Raw genomic sequence first — 16,665 nt, 5'->3', positions numbered from 1 at the left:
AAGCAACTCTCTGTGCCACCGCACACAGTTTCCACTAGAGTGAGCTGTTTCACTGAGAACCAGTGTATACATAACTAGGCAGCCATAACCACAACGTTTGTCATGTCTCGCATACATGCACAGCCCACTTCCCAATGGCCAAGGCACAGCAGAGATGGAACATTCACTGATGAAAATCTTGCGATAATGTATACTTGGTAATACACTGCTGTGCGTGTGTGAAGGTTTCCGTTCTCTTCGCAGTGCGACTGCTCTGAGGTCTGCTTCAGAGCTCAGCAGAACTCAGCAGGACCACAGATGCTTCCTCTTTACAGGGCAGAGACGCAATTACTTCCTGTTTAACGGGCAGTCAATATGTTTCACATACGACAAGGAGAGAGGTGACATAAACCACCACATTCACATCCACACGAGACAAAGAGGTAGTTTTCAACACAGTCCCATGCTGTCAGAGTTAGAAAGCCAAGAAGATCAATCATGTCATAGTACTCTATTTATTACAAACCAGATAATACACCAGCAACTTTACAAATGATACATGTCTGAGAGCAGCGCTTTATTCTTCTCTTTATATAAAATGTTTGTGATACCATAAAGTCTCAGAGTTCTTTCAGAAGTGTTTCAAAAGTCTCGTAAGCAGTCCCAACTCAAACAAGTTAAGAAATAAAACTGATTCATTCTTGAGGCAAAATGTTACAAATGAGTACAGAACATGGCAGAATATCTTTCAACAATTCACAAATATAATATCTGTGAAAAACTCATTCATACAAACAATGATCAGACATGATCCTTTGAGTTTTGAGTGATCAGAGAATACTGATGTAAAACTACATTTGAAAAAAGTTGTCTCAAAGTTAAAGCAGTGCCAATGTACATTTCAAGTTCTAGAAAATGTGTGCAACTGTAAATCCTATTTGTAAACAAGTAAAAAGCATGCTTGGATCCAAAAATCAACCACATTAACATAAAAAAAAGCTCATTCTGCCCTCTCCCATCTCCTTTCCTGTTCTCTCACGTATCCCCCTTTTCCCACTCTTATAATCCCTCCCCATCCCACATCCTCTCCTTTTCTCCCCTCACTGATGTACTCTTCCTCTCATCTACGCATCCTCTCTCTGTTTCACTTCTCTCCTCTCCCCTGTGCTCAGTCTTCTGGGCGTGGATTCAGTGGGTTAAACTCCAGCCACAGAGATTTGGCCTGTTTCTTGTTTCCAGCTGAGCCCTGCCGCTTCAGCTTGATTGACAGCACCACGACAAGAATTGCCAGGATACAGACAAGAGGGATGAAGATGCCTAGAATTGATTCAGTAACGAATCCTCGTTCAGACAGCAACTCAGACACATCTTCTGGGGAAGGAGAGAACAGAAGAAGGTGAGAAATAAAGACAACCCATTCGGATTCAGTTGTATTTGTACAGTCCGATGTCATGGACTCATAAGTGATGCCATCATACCTATTGGTCGTCGTACAGTGAGGTTGGTTGTTCCTGATTGGTTGGTGGCGCTTAATTCCCAGTTGCTATGAATGAGCTTGTACTGGTCCACTTGACACTGGTAGACTCCACTGTCACCCTGAAGAGCTCTCTGCAGACCCAGCAGAAAGGTACCATGGGTGGGCCTGGAGAAGATCAGCCTCCCCTTCTGGTCCTGGAGCCCTTGGTTGTCCTGGTCCTCAGGGTACTTCAGGACACCATCATGGCCCAGAATCACTAGAGGAACCCTGAGAGAGGAGGAGGAGCCACGCCTCATGTAGAACCAGGTGAGAGAGTAGAGAGAGGCGGGGTCACCTGAGGTCAAGGCACAGGTCAACTCTGCCCCCTCCCCCTCTTTGACCTCCATCTCCAGATCTGTCTGGTTAACACTGAGGTCAGTCACTGGGACAGAGAGAGAGACAGAAAGAGAGAGAGGCGGGGTCAGATATTTGTACATTGTTACAACACTGTATATGTGCATAATATGACATTTGTAATGTCTTTATTCTTTTGGAACTTCTGTGAGTGTAATGTTTACTGTTCATTTGCATAGTTTATTTCACTTTTGTATATTATCTACTTCACTTGCTTTGGCAATGTTAACATATGTTTCCCATGCCAATACAGCCCCTTGAATTGAATTGAAGAGAAAGTCAGAGAAACTGCAAATCAGCACAACAAGATACTCTATAGATGTGATATACATTGCAGATCCATGTCCTTCTACCAATGCAGCATTGCCTTGCTTTGTTATCAGGGTAACTCGGTTTTGACTTAGATGGAATTCAGCTTTTGTCCGATTTGACTGTTTGTAGCAGGTTAGGAGAATTTACGCAGCAGATTAGGAGAATTCGAGCAGCAGGTTAGGAAAACTGGGTTAAGGTTAGGAACAGTGTTAGGGTTAGCTAAACTGCAAAAAAAAAAAATCCCTTCTAGCCATGACCGGATAACACACCTGTCTGGAGTACACGGAGTTCCATGGCTGCAGAAGAGGGCAGGAGCTTGTACCATTGGCCGTGAGGATCCTGTAGCCACTCCTCCACCACGCAGTAGTACATCCCATTGTCCCAGCTACGGGCCTGTCGAATGGTCAGCTCAAAGCTCCGCCCCTCACGTCTTCTCATGCTGATTCGCTGTTCTGTGCCTAATCCCAGCCCTAGCGTTATCACAGCATCACGGTCTGAGCTGAGGACCGTCTTGTTCCCCTCCCCGTTCTTCTGGGCCAACCAGCTGACAGCGAAGCGGGATGAGTTAGAGGTTGCTTTGGCTACGGAGCATTCCATCTGTATGTCTGTCTTGACACTCTTATCCAGAGGGGAGGAGCTAGAGGACAAGGTGAGTACACCCTCTGGAAGAGGGAGAGAGAGAAAGACAGGTAAATAAAGAAAGCGTGATGGAGGCTGAGACCCTAACTCTAACCCCAGGTTGACCTGTTGACCTGACCTACTTGGAGTCTGGACCAGCACACCCAGAGCGTTGGAGTTCTGTGGCTTCCTGTGTCTCCCTTGCAGGAACACTGAGATCACACACTGGTAGCGCCCAGCCTCCTTGTGGCTCGCTTTGATGATGCGGAGGTAGTAACGCACTTCCTTCTTCCCGGTGGTCGCCCTCAACTGGTAATTGCTCTGGTCGCCACTCCACGTGATGTCACCAGTGTACGACAGGGTCAGGATGTTGTCTGGGGCAGACTGCCCCTCACGCTGCAGGCTCCACGTTACAGTAACCGGGCGCGAGGGCCCTTGAACCCGACACACCAGCTCCACCTCTCCCCCCACTGTCACCTGGACACCACGACTACTCAGGTACACACTCAGCAGAGACTCTGCAAGGACAATGATGAGATATCACTGATGACAATGATGAGATACCACTGAGATGACAATGATGAGAAATCACTGATGACAACTATCAGGCCTCTTAGGGCCAAACTCTAACAGTGGCTGTGAGGATAAGGAGAACATGGTCATCTGCAAAAATATTGAATCAATCTATCTGATGTGAGAGATCAGTCATCAAGTATAAAGTTATTGATCTCTACATAGATAATGTGGGAGCTGAAAGCCTACCTCATGCTTCTTGCTCAGTTGATCTTTACCAACACTGTCTCCAGTAACTTTGAAGAATAAATATTTGTGCTGTGTTAAATTAAATATTCATGGACATCAACGAGGCAAGCAAATATTTTGTTTGAATTTTTATGTTATGTTTGTCAACTTTGAAACTCTCCCTCTCTCTTTCCCATATAGCCGCAGGAAGTAGTTTGGGGTTGAGGGTGGAGGTTTTCTGTTTTGCCCTCATTACAGACTGTTACATAGGTCTGTTAATACACGACTAGTAGGCCCAGCGCACATTTGTTTTTTATTCTGTTTTTTTAGGTGGTGCTGTAGCACCCCCAACAACCCTACTTCCCATGGTCTATGACCTCTCTTTCTCATCCCGGCCGGCCAAACCACTAACCCGAACAACGCTGGGCCAATTGTGAGCCGCTTCATGGGTCTTCCGGTCGTGGCCGGCTGCGACATAGCCTTGGATTGAACCCGGGCCTATAGTGACGCCTCTAGCACCACGATGCAGAAAGTGCTCTTACCCACATGATGAACCTCTACACTGCAGTCCTGTGATTGGCTGTGAGTTTTCTTGCCATTGCCGTTGGCTTCCGTGGTCCACTCAGAGACGGTGCACTGATAGGCTCCTGCGTCAGAGGGCGTGACCTCACCCAGCTCCAGGGTGAATATGTCTGCCATGGGACGCATTGTACGAACATTACGCTTCCCAAACTTTGCCCCCAGTTCCATCACACCCACACGGCTCAGGCTGATGACATCACTGAAGGGGCCTGTTGCCATTGAGGCTGATCTGTGTTGCCAGGTGATAGAGAGCTGACCCTTGACCCCGCTCACTCTACAGGTGAGTTGCAGCGCATCCCCTTCGTCAACATTCACCTGTTGGGTATCCACGGCAACAGCCAAACCACTTTCTGAGAACAGACAAAAAGAAGGTGCTGAGTGTGTTATCAGTGTGTGATAAGTGTGTGTGTGTGTGTGTGTGTGATGAGTGTGTGAGTGATGAGTGTGTGTGTGTGTTGTACATATGTAATAACTGTTTTCAGAGCCAGGTCAATGCACAAACTGAACTTATTGAGGATCTCACCCCCTGTTGTTGATTGGTGTAGCAACCACATGGAAAGCTGATGAAACAACTACAATTTTGCTCTGGCTCTGACTCAGTGCTTGATGACTCATCTTAATGACCCAGCTGCTCTTTCTTCATCTGACAATGTTTTCTCTCATAGTCCGACAGCATCTGGTCGTCGCGGTGGTGGTACAGGTCTACTCATTTCTGTGGAGATTTTCTCTCAGCTCTCTCACCTCTCCATCTCCTCATTTGAATTCCATGCTGTCACTGTCACATGTCCACTCAAGCTTAACATTATTGTCATCTATCGCCCACCAAGTGCCATTGGAGAGCTCCTCAATGAGCTTGACACCTTGATAAGCTAATGTCCTGACGATGGCTCACTGATCTTTGTACTTGGAGACTTCAACCTCCCGACATCTGCCTTCGATTAATTTATTTCTGACTCTCTCTTTCCCCTCCTTGCCTCTTTTGACCTCACCCTTTCCCAGTCCCCTCCAACTCACAGGGCAGGCAATACTAGAGGCTGCTCGCCTACTAATCTCACTGCAACTCCCCTCCAGGTCTCTGATCACAGAGCGTCGGCTAAATGACTAAAATGTAAGCGTAAAAATTTAGCTCTGACCTGGATTGGCTTCTTACTTGCTTACACACCTGTAGCCTTGCTTCTGATTGGCTTGGTGTCAGATCACTCACCTGTAGTTGTGATGGTGATAGTCTCTGTGGTGGAGTCCTGGGTGGATCCCTGTGTGAAGACCCCGTTCCCATCCCTCTCCTCTGGCCAGGCCCTGCAGTGGTACACTCCCTGGTCCTGGGTTCTGACAGGTCGCAGGGTGAGCAGGTGTGTCTTCTCCCTCGTTCGCACAGCTCTCAGCTCACCCCCTCTCTCTCGCCCCCCATACTCCGGCCCCACAGACAGGACCCCCGTGGGCCCAATATTGGCCAGCTCCTGGTTGTCCTTGACCCAGGCCACTGAGAAGAACTGACCCACCGGGCCCTGTGTGTTCACGATGCACTGCAAGGATAGCTCCTCCCCCCTCTTGAAGGTGTGTTTTGTGCACAGTCATACTCACCACCATAGAACTAGAGCCCTGGTCTGGAGCCACCACTGAGAGAAGGACAGGAAATAACTCACAATAATCTCTTAGACATACAGTAAACTCAGTCCTCATAATCACCTCTGAGACACAGGAAACCCCATCTCAGCATTTACTTACAGGAAATAAGACAAAAGAGTGAATGGGCATAAGTCCTCTTAACCCAGAACAATCACCCACATATTTGATGGCTGTGTAAACACAATTTTGTCATGTTTGTCATTTATTATCATGTCTTGTCCCTGTGCTCCCCATTCTATTCGTTTCCCTCTGCTGGTCTTATTAGGTTCTTTCCCTCTTTCTATCCCTCTCTCTCCCCCCTCCCTCTCTCACTCTCTCGCTCTCTCTTCTCTCTATCGTTCCGTTCCTGCTCCCAGCTGTTCCTATTCCCCTAATCATCATTTAGTCTTCCCACACCTGTTCCCGATCCTTTCCCCTGATTAGAGTCCCTATTTCTTCCTTTGTGTTCCGTTCCTGTCCTGTCGGTTCCTTGTTTAGAATTCACCGTGCTGTGATTGTGTATCGCCCTGTCCTGTCGTGTTTTTGCCTTCATCAGATGCTGCGTGTGAGCAGGTGTCTCTGTCAGCTACGGCCTGCGCCTACCCGAAGCGACCTGCAGTCTGTGGCCGCTTCTCCTGTTATTCCCCTCTACAGACTAGAGGATTTCTGTTATTCCCTGTTTGGACATTTCCTGTTAAGGATTCAGGATTTGTCGTTTTCTGTTTGGACTTGAATAAACTCTGTTTCTGTTAAGTCGCTTTTGGGTCCTCTTTCACCTGCATGACAGAAGGAACCGAACAAGGAATGGACCCAGCGACTTCAGACGCTCGTTACACTGCCGTCAAGATCCAAGGAGCCATGCTCGGCAGACACGAGCAGGAATTGTCTGCTGCTCGCCATGCCGTGGAGAACCTGGCCGCTCAGGTTTCCGACCTCTCTGGACAGTTCCAGAGTCTACGTCTCGTGCCACCTGTTACTTCCTGGCCTGCCGAGCCTCCAGAACCTAGGGTTAATAACCCACCTTGCTACTCCGGGCAGCCCACTGAGTGCCGCTCCTTTCTCACGCAGTGTGAGATTGTGTTCTCTCTCCAACCCAACACATACTCTAGAGAGAGAGCTCGGGTTGCTTACGTCATTTCACTCCTTACTGGCCGGGCTCGAGAATGGGGCACAGCTATCTGGGAGGCAAGGGCTGATTGCTCTAACAAGTTCCAGAACTTTAAAGAGGAGATGATTCGGGTTTTTGACCGTTCAGTTTTTGGTAGGGAGGCTTCTAGGGCCCTGGCTTCCTTATGCCAAGGTGAACGGTCCATAACGGATTATTCTATTGAGTTTCGCACTCTTGCTGCCTCTAGTGAGTGGAACGAGCCGGCGCTGCTCGCTCGTTTTCTGGAGGGACTCCACGCAGTGGTTAAGGATGAGATTCTCTCCCGGGAGGTTCCTTCAGATGTGGACTCTTTGATTGCTCTCGCCATCCGCATAGAACGACGGGTAGATCTTCGTCACCGGGCTCGTGGAAGAGAGCTCGCATCAACGGTGTTTCCCTGCTCCGCATCGCAACCATCTCCCTCCTCTGGCTTTGAGACTGAGCCCATGCAGCTGGGAGGGATTCGCATCTCGACTAAGGAGAGGGAACGGAGGATCACCAACCGCCTGTGCCTCTATTGCGGAGTTGCTGGACATTTTGTTAATTCATGTCCAGTAAGAGGCCAGAGCCCATCAGTAAGCGGAGGGCTACTGGTGAGCGCTACTACTCAGGTCTCTTCATCTAGATCTTGTACTACTATGTCGGTCCATCTACGCTGGACCGGTTCGGGTGCTACATGCAGTGCCTTGATTGACTCTGGGGCTGAGGGTTGTTTCATGGACGAAGCATGGGTTCGGAAACATAACATTCCTTTCAGACCGTTAGACAAGCCTACGCCCATGTTTGCCTTAGATGGTAGTCATCTTCCCAGTATCAGATTTGAGACACTACCTTTAACTCTCACAGTATCTGGTAACCACATTGAGACTATTTCTTTTTTGATTTTCCGTTCACCGTTTACACCTGTTGTTTTGGGTCATCCCTGGCTAGTATGTCATAATCCTTCTATTAATTGGTCTAGTAATTCTATCCTATCCTGGAACGTTTCTTGTCATGTGAAGTGTTTAATGTCTGCCATCCCTCCCGTTTCTTCTGTCCCTACTTCTCAGGAGGAACCTGGCGATTTGACAGGAGTGCCGGAGGAATATCATGATCTGCGCACGGTCTTCAGTCGGTCCCGAGCCAACTCCCTTCCTCCTCACCGGTCGTATGATTGTAGTATTGATCTCCTTCCGGGGACCACTCCTCCTCGAGGTAGACTATACTCTCTGTCGGCTCCCGAACGTAAGGCTCTCGAGGATTATTTGTCTGTGTCTCTTGACGCCGGTACCATAGTGCCTTCTTCTTCTCCGGCCGGGGCGGGGTTCTTTTTTGTTAAGAAGAAGGACGGTACTCTGCGCCCCTGCGTGGATTATCGAGGGCTGAATGACATAACGGTTAAGAATCGTTATCCGCTTCCCCTTATGTCATCAGCCTTCGAGATTCTGCAGGGAGCCAGGTGCTTTACTAAGTTGGACCTTCGTAACGCTTACCATCTCGTGCGCATCAGAGAGGGGGACGAGTGGAAAACGGCGTTTAACACTCCGTTAGGGCATTTTGAGTACCGGGTTCTGCCGTTCGGTCTCGCCAATGCGCCAGCTGTTTTTCAGGCATTAGTTAATGATGTTCTGAGAGACATGCTGAACATCTTTGTTTTTGTCTATCTTGACGATATCCTGATTTTTTTTCTCCGTCACTCGAGATTCATGTTCAGCACGTTCGACGTGTTCTACAGCGCCTTTTAGAGAATTGTCTCTACGTAAAGGCTGAGAAGTGCTCTTTTCATGTCTCCTCCGTTACTTTTCTCGGTTCCGTTATTTCCGCTGAAGGCATTCAGATGGATTCCGCTAAGGTCCAAGCTGTCAGTGATTGGCCCGTTCCAAGGTCACGTGTCGAGTTGCAGCGCTTTTAGGTTTCGCTAATTTCTATCGGCGTTTCATTCGTAATTTCGGTCAAGTTGCTGCCCCTCTCACAGCTCTTACTTCTGTCAAGACGTGTTTTAAGTGGTCCGGTTCCGCCCAGGGAGCTTTTGATCTTCTAAAAGAACGTTTTACGTCCGCTCCTATCCTCGTTACTCCTGACGTCACTAGACAATTCATTGTCGAGGTTGACGCTTCAGAGGTAGGCGTGGGAGCCATTCTATCCCAGCGCTTCCAGTCTGACGATAAGGTTCATCCTTGCGCTTATTTTTCTCATCGCCTGTCGCCATCTGAGCGCAACTATGATGTGGGTAACCGTGAACTGCTCGCCATCCGCTTAGCCCTAGGCGAATGGCGACAGTGGTTGGAGGGGGCGACCGTTCCTTTTGTCGTTTGGACAGACCATAAGAACCTTGAGTACATCCGTTCTGCCAAACGACTTAATGCCCGTCAAGCTCGTTGGGCGTTGTTTTTCGCTCGTTTCGAGTTTGTGATTTCTTACCGTCCGGGTAGCAAGAACACCAAGCCTGATGCCTTATCCCGTCTGTTTAGTTCTTCTGTGGCTTCTACTGATCCCGAGGGGATTCTTCCTTATGGGCGTGTTGTCGGGTTAACAGTCTGGGGAATTGAAAGACAGGTTAAGCAAGCACTCACGCACTCTGCGTCGCCGCGCTTGTCCTAGTAACCTCCTTTTCGTTCCTGTTTCCACTCGTCTGGCTGTTCTTCAGTGGGCTCACTCTGCCAAGTTAGCTGGTCATCCCGGTGTTCGAGGCACTCTTGCGTCTATTCGCCAGCGCTTTTGGTGGCCGACTCAGGAGCGTGACACGCGCCGTTTCGTGGCTGCTTGTTCGGACTGCGCGCAGACTAAGTCGGGTAACTCTCCTCCTGCCGGTCGTCTCAGACCGCTCCCCATTCCTTCTCGACCATGGTCTCACATCGCCTTAGACTTCATTACCGGTCTGCCTTTGTCTGCGGGGAAGACTGTGAGAGCCGCCAATAAACGCAGGATTAAGAGTCCAAGGTATTGTTGCGGCCAGAGAGTGTGGCTTTCCACTCGCAACCTTCCTCTTACGACAGCTTCTCGTAAGTTGACTCCGCGGTTCATTGGTCCGTTCCGTGTCTCCCAGGTCATCAATCCTGTCGCTGTGCGACTGCTTCTTCCGCGACATCTTCGTCGCGTCCATCCTGTCTTCCATGTCTCCTGTGTTAAGCCCTTTCTTCGCACCCCCGTTCGTCTTCCCTCCCCCCCTCCCGTCCTTGTCGAGAGCGCACCTATTTACAAGGTACATAAGATCATGGACATGCGTTCTCGGGGACGGGGTCACCAATACTTAGTGGATTGGGAGGGTTACGGTCCTGAGGAGAGGAGTTGGGTTCCGTCTCGGGACGTGCTGGACCGTTCACTCATCGATGATTTCCTCCGTTGCCGCCAGGATTCCTCCTCGAGTGCGCCAGGAGGCGCTCGGTGAGTGGGGGGTACTGTCATGTTTGTCATTTATTATCATGTCTTGTCCCTGTGCTCCCCATTCTATTCGTTTCCCTCTGCTGGTCTTATTAGGTTCTTTCCCTCTTTCTATCCCTCTCTCTCCCCCTCCCTCTCTCACTCTCTCGCTCTCTCTTCTCTCTATCGTTCCGTTCCTGCTCCCAGCTGTTCCTATTCCCCTAATCATCATTTAGTCTTCCCACACCTGTTCCCGATCCTTTCCCCTGATTAGAGTCCCTATTTCTTCCTTTGTGTTCCGTTCCTGTCCTGTCGGTTCCTTGTTTAGAATTCACCGTGCTGTGATTGTGTATCGCCCTGTCCTGTCGTGTTTTTGCCTTCATCAGATGCTGCGTGTGAGCAGGTGTCTCTGTCAGCTACGGCCTGCGCCTACCCGAAGCGACCTGCAGTCTGTGGCCGCTTCTCCTGTTATTCCCCTCTACAGACTAGAGGATTTCTGTTATTCCCTGTTTGGACATTTCCTGTTAAGGATTCAGGATTTGTCGTTTTCTGTTTGGACTTGAATAAACTCTGTTTCTGTTAAGTCGCTTTTGGGTCCTCTTTCACCTGCATGACAAATTTGGGCTAAGGATTGGAAGTATAAAAAACACTAAGGTGTTTCTCACCTATGGCTTTGACCTCCAAAGTGGTTGGCTGTGTGTCTTTTTGGGCGATTCGGTACCAGCTCCGGTCTGGGTCTTGGATCCACTCCTGGGCCTGGCAGGAGATTCTCCCTGCATCGGACAGCTCAATCCTTGCCATCTTCAGCCTGTAGGTGGCCTCCTCCAGCTTGTCCAAAACAATGAACCCTGCCTGGTATCGACCCTCAAACCGCTGACCCGGACTCACCTTCAAATCACGGTCCAGAGAGATGATGGGGTGGGGTGAGGCTTCCCTGTCTCCATGGTGATACCAGGTGATGGACAGGTGGGTGTGCTGGAAGGTGTTGCTGGAGGCGAGACATTGCAGGGTTAGGTCGTCACCCTCTGATAGGCTAAAGGAGGCGGGGCCAGTGGAGGAGGCGGTCAGGGTGTCCCCAATCACTATGGAAACAGGATTTGAGGGATGGACATCAACACTACAGTATGGTTCTGATTGACTGATACAGTATATCTGGTAGACAAGTCCAGAGTTATTTCAAATAATGGCTTGTTAATGATACACATACAGCAACCACAGAAGGCCTTGTCATTTAGGCAAAATTAGATGAATAAGTAAGAAAAAAACATTACCCTTCAATGTGGTCTTTGCGTTGTATGTCCCGTCATATACAGCTTCTGAGTTTGGGGTGTGGCACTCATACTCTCCCTCGTCCCCATCCTCCAGACTCTTCACGTGGAAAAGGACCGAGGTCACTGACAGGCGCTCCAGAGTGATGACACCTCCCCTGACGCGGACGCCGTACACCGCCATGGCATAGTTTGGGTCATCTGTGCTGATGATCTGGATCTCCTGGGTGGGGTTTTTTGGCTTGTAGACTGAGAATCTGAAGTCCTGCTGGGCCGACGGGTTAGAGAAGCCACTCACGTTGCAGGAGATGGAGATAGGGTAGCCAATCACACGATGCAGAGGGCCAGACTGCACCTCCACAAGCACCCTGGCCCCGCCTAGATGGAGAACAGAAGTCAATACAGGAAGATGATATTCTCAGACTAACTTAAAGAGAATTATATCTAGCTTCAAATATGACCTCTCTTTTTTAGAATGATTGCAGTCTGCACTGTCTGCCTCTCATCAACAAACTATAAATAATGCATTCATATCGCAACTGTCATGTGACAATTGTAATGGCTTGAAAACAGCCACAGCTCCATCTCTTAGACTAACACCTGCTGTGGGGAGGTTTGATTGTGCTGCTAATCAAAAGGTGTAATTACTGCTGTTAAATTGCAATTTTGAATAAATAATTTTCAATCGTCAGGGTTTGTGTTAGTTAAATTGTTTTCATAGCGCTTGTTTGATCAAATCAAAAACATTGTGACTCATTCCAAGTAGACATTTTCTGTCACACGAACAGTATTTCATAACATTTCATCAGTAGACCAACTATGAAGAGAGGAGATTTTAGAAACACTGATATAGAACTGTGGCCATTTCAACAGTCCACCCCCATCATCTGACCCAAGGACTCTAAAAGGCAACTCAATACTTTGGACTTTGCTGATAATTAACAGGTCAAAGAGAACCGAGAATTTGCACAACCTTTTGTGCCTTTATGCAGATCATTTTTTCACCCAGCAAATTAATAGAGGAAACTGTATAACATTTTATATATAACATTAGAATGTTCTTAAATGTGTGTAGTGTTCTTCCTAATTTTGCTAACCAACAGGCACCCCCATGGGTAGGACTGGAGGTGTGTGTGTGGTGACCTGAAGATCCTCTTACCCCATTGGATGAGTCCACTCAGGAAGAACAGGATACTGGTAATGTACGGCTGGGGACACCCCATCCTGCCCCTAACTGACCGACACGCTAGGCCAAACTGCACTCCAAACACAAGGCTGTATCAACTACACAGCAGTTTCAGTTATCTGCTCTCAGACACCTCCGGTCTGTCTGTCTGTGTATCTGTCTGTGGTAATATGTGTGGTGTTATGATCTTTTCTTGAATACGTTCTGCAGACAGACTAGGAGGAAGTATGAGCTGTGGTTTCTTGGCAACTGAAAAAAAAACACGTAGTGTCTGTGTGTGTGATTGCATATGTGTGTGCATGTGTGTGCGTGTGTGTGCGTCAGTGTGCATGTAGAGTACCAGTCAAAAGTTTGGACACACCTACTCATTCCAGGGTTTTTCTTTATTTTCACTATTTTCTACATTGTAAAATAATAGTGAAGACATCAAAACGTTATATTTAAGATTCTTTAAAGTAACCACCCTTTTCCATGATGACACTCTAGGCATTCTCTCAACCTGCTTCATGAGGTGGTCACCTGGAATACATTTCAATTCATTTTCACCCAGAAAATTAATACATGAAACTGTATTGGGGCGGCAGGTAGCATAGTGGTTAGAGTGTTAGGCCAGTAACCGAAAGGTTGCTAGATCGAATCCCTGAGCTGACAAGGTAAAAATCTGTTGTTCTGCAGTTAACACACTGTTCCTAGGCTGTCATTGTAAATATGAATTTGTTGATAAATGACTTACCTAGTTAAATAAAAGTATTTTACATACAACATTAGAATGTTCTTAAACGTGTGAAGTATTCTTCTTCATTTTGCCAACTAACAGTCACCCCCAGTGAAGACATCAAAACTTTATGTTAAAGATTCTTCAAAGTAACCATCCTTTAGCTTGATGACATCTTTGCACACTCTTGCACTCTCTTGGCATTTAAAAATGTTAAAAGTGAATTTCCTTCTTAATGCATTTGAGCCAGTCAGTTGTGTTTTGGCAAGGTCGGGGTGGTATACAGAAGATAGTCCATATGGCAAGAACAGCTCAAATAAGCAAAGAGAAACAACAGTCCATCATTACTTTAAGACATGAAGGTCAATCCATCAAGCGCTCTGATGAAACTGTCTCTCACGAGGACCGCCACAGGACAGGAAGACCCAGAGTTACCTCTGCTGCAGAGGATACGTTCATTAGAGTTAAATGCACCTCAGATTGCAGCCCAAATAAATGCTTCACAGAGCTCAAGTAACAGACACATCTCAACATAAACTGTTAAGAATTGCAGAAAAAACACTACTAAAGGACACCAATAATAAGAAGAGACTTGCTTGGGCCAAGAAACACGAGCAATGGACATTAGACCTGTCACGTTCTGACCTTAGTTCCTTTGTTTTGTTTTAGTTTTAGTATGGTCAGGGCGTAAGTTGGGTAGGTTGTCTATGTTCCCCTTTCTAAGATTTGGGATTTCTGTGTTTGGCCTGGTATGGTTCTCAATCAGAGGCAGCTGTCAATCGTTGTTCCTGATTGAGAACCATACTTAGGTAGCCTGGTTTCACTTTGAGTTGTGGGTGATTATTTTCCGTGACAGTGTTTGTTCCACACGGAACTGTATCGGTTTTGTTATTTCACATTGTTGTTTATTGTTTTGTTCAGTGTTCATTATTCTTATTAAACTATATGGACACTTTCCACGCTGCGCATTGGTCCTCCGATCCTTCCTACTACTCCTCCTCGTCAGAGGACCACCGTTACAAGACTGTTGAAAATCTGCATGGAGGAGGAGGTGTGATGGTGTGGGGTACTTTGCTGGTGACACTGACAGTGATTTATTTAGAATTCAAGGAACACTTAACCAACATGGCTACCACAGCATTCTGCAGCGATACGCCATCCCATCTGGTTTGCGCTTAGTGGGACTATCATTTGTTTTTCAACAGAACAATGACCCAAAACAAACCTCCAGGTTGTGTAAAGGCTATTTGACCAAGGAGAGTGATGGAGTGCTGCATCAGATGACCTGGCCTCCACAATCCCCCCGACCTCAACCCAATTGAGATGGTTTGGGATGAGTTGGATCACAGAGTGAAGGAAAAGCAGCCAACAAGTGCTCAGCATTCCTCATGAAGCTGGTTGAGAGAATGCCAAGAGTGTGTAAAGCTGTCATCAAGCAAAAGGTGGCTACTTTTAAGAATCTAAAATCTCAAATATATTTTGTTTTGTTTAACACTTTTTTGGTTACTACATGATTCCATATGTGTTGTTTCATAGCTTTGATGTATTCCCTATTATTCTGCAATGTAGAAAATAGTACAAATAAAGAGACTCTTGAACGAGTTGGTTGCGTCCAAACTTTTGGCTGGTAGTGTATGTGTGCATGTGCTCTCTATGCCTTCTGATTTTTGTCTCAGCATAATTTGATATTACAGAGAAACGATGCCTGTCTGTATTATGATTACAAATGTGTCTCAGCATGCAACAAGCCAATTCTCCCCAAGAGATTTTTTGAATCACATGTACATTGATATGCCACTGCGACCTTGTGGACAAAGAGAAAATGCATGGTGAGAAGAGGGTGTGATGATACGGTGTACGTATAAATCTACTATAGTTTATTTAGTGAGCTTGGGCTGCGTGGCTCGATAGTGCCACTGTGTGGACTTCAACTATTTCTGCAGCTACAACTATTCAGGCTGCTTTAACGCTGAGTAAGACAATAACTTGTTACTTGTTCACAACGGTCATGAAAGCACAAAATAGGCCCTGCACAGATTATTAGATCTATCATTAAATAATGAGACCAGACGGGGTGGGGTGTGTGTCCAATTAGCCTCGTCGAGAAACAGTCTTCCCGTGACAATGACGCGATTTTGGAGGTACGGCAACGGAAGACTAATGGCCAATATAAACTAGGTGGCTTGAGCCCTGAATGTTTTTTGGATGACAGCTGTGGTATACCACGTGTATGGCAAAACATGTATTTTTACTGCTCTAATTACACTGGTAACCAGTTTCTTATAGCAACAAGGCACCTCTAGGGGTTGTGTTATATGGCCAATATACCACGGCTAAGGGGTGTGTCCAGGCACTCCACGTTGCATCGTGCAAAGAGCAACCTTTAGCCATGGTATATTGGCCATATACCACATCCCCTCGTGCCTTATTTCTTAAATATACCACGGCTCTGGTCTGTTAGTATGCACAATGTGAAGCAGAGTGAGAGAGAGTGGAATTTGCTCAGTCTGGTCCTTAATAAAAGAGTGCTACAAATCATCAAACACATGTACCTGTGCTAGGTAGAGCAGGAGAGGTGTCAAACGGCCAGTTCCAGGGATTGACAGCTGAGGGAGGGATCTAGAACAGGAATGTTGCTTCATCATGTACCACATGACATCAACCAATCACAATGCATCAGCAACAGGGCCTGACAGGAAGAGCTAATAAACACACTTACACATGCTATGAAGTTCTGTGTCGTGGTGAATGTGTATTCAAGGGCTGGTGGGAATATTGTCTCTAAATTCTGGGATAGGTGTGCACCAGTGGAGGCTGCTAAGGGGAGAACGGCTCATAATAATGGCTGGAACGAACCAAATGTAATGGCATCAAACAAATGGAAACCATATATTTGATACCATTACACCTATTCCACTCCTGACATTACCAAGAGCCTGTTCTCCTCAATTAAGGTGCCATCAACCTCCTGTGGTGTGCACAGCTAACATATTACCGTATTCTAGTCTGCATCTGGTGACCACTAAGATATTACTGTATTCTAGGCAATCAGATGACAGCTAACATATCATTGTATTCTAGTCTAAATCTGCTGACTGCTGAGACAGGGAAGTGAAAGTCATACTTGATGTTAATCCTCAGTATCAGTTTTCTACTCTGGCCTGAATGAAGCTCACAGCTGTGTTTGTGTGTTTTTGTGTGTGTGCCTGTGTATTTGAGAGAGATGATTTAAGTCAGATAAATGTTAGTTAGATGAAGATAAAACCTCTTGTCTGTCATCTTGACTTGATCTGTTGCCTCTGT

The 16,665-nt window shown here is 47.0% G+C and overlaps 1 protein-coding gene across 1 annotated transcript; it reads right to left on the bottom strand.

Annotated features, from left to right (window-relative positions):
- Positions 1–475: 475 nt before the first annotated feature.
- Positions 476–12,818, bottom strand: LOC124044452 (immunoglobulin superfamily member 3-like). The gene is made up of 9 exons (XM_046364084.1): positions 12,621–12,818; positions 11,465–11,839; positions 10,859–11,275; positions 5,307–5,672; positions 4,063–4,452; positions 2,923–3,297; positions 2,431–2,823; positions 1,458–1,877; positions 476–1,350 (listed from the first exon to the last, which is right to left on the bottom strand). The coding sequence occupies exons 1-9, from the start codon at positions 12,682–12,684 to the stop codon at positions 1,148–1,150; spliced, it is 3,003 nt and encodes a 1,000-aa protein (XP_046220040.1). The 5' UTR covers positions 12,685–12,818; the 3' UTR covers positions 476–1,147.
- Positions 12,819–16,665: the final 3,847 nt, after the last annotated feature.

This window comes from Oncorhynchus gorbuscha, linkage group LG09 (genome assembly GCF_021184085.1).
Source record: "Oncorhynchus gorbuscha isolate QuinsamMale2020 ecotype Even-year linkage group LG09, OgorEven_v1.0, whole genome shotgun sequence".
Lineage (NCBI taxonomy): Eukaryota > Metazoa > Chordata > Actinopteri > Salmoniformes > Salmonidae > Oncorhynchus > Oncorhynchus gorbuscha.
The sequence above is the reverse complement of the archived record's forward strand: the minus strand, read 5'-3'. Positions and strand labels throughout refer to the sequence as shown.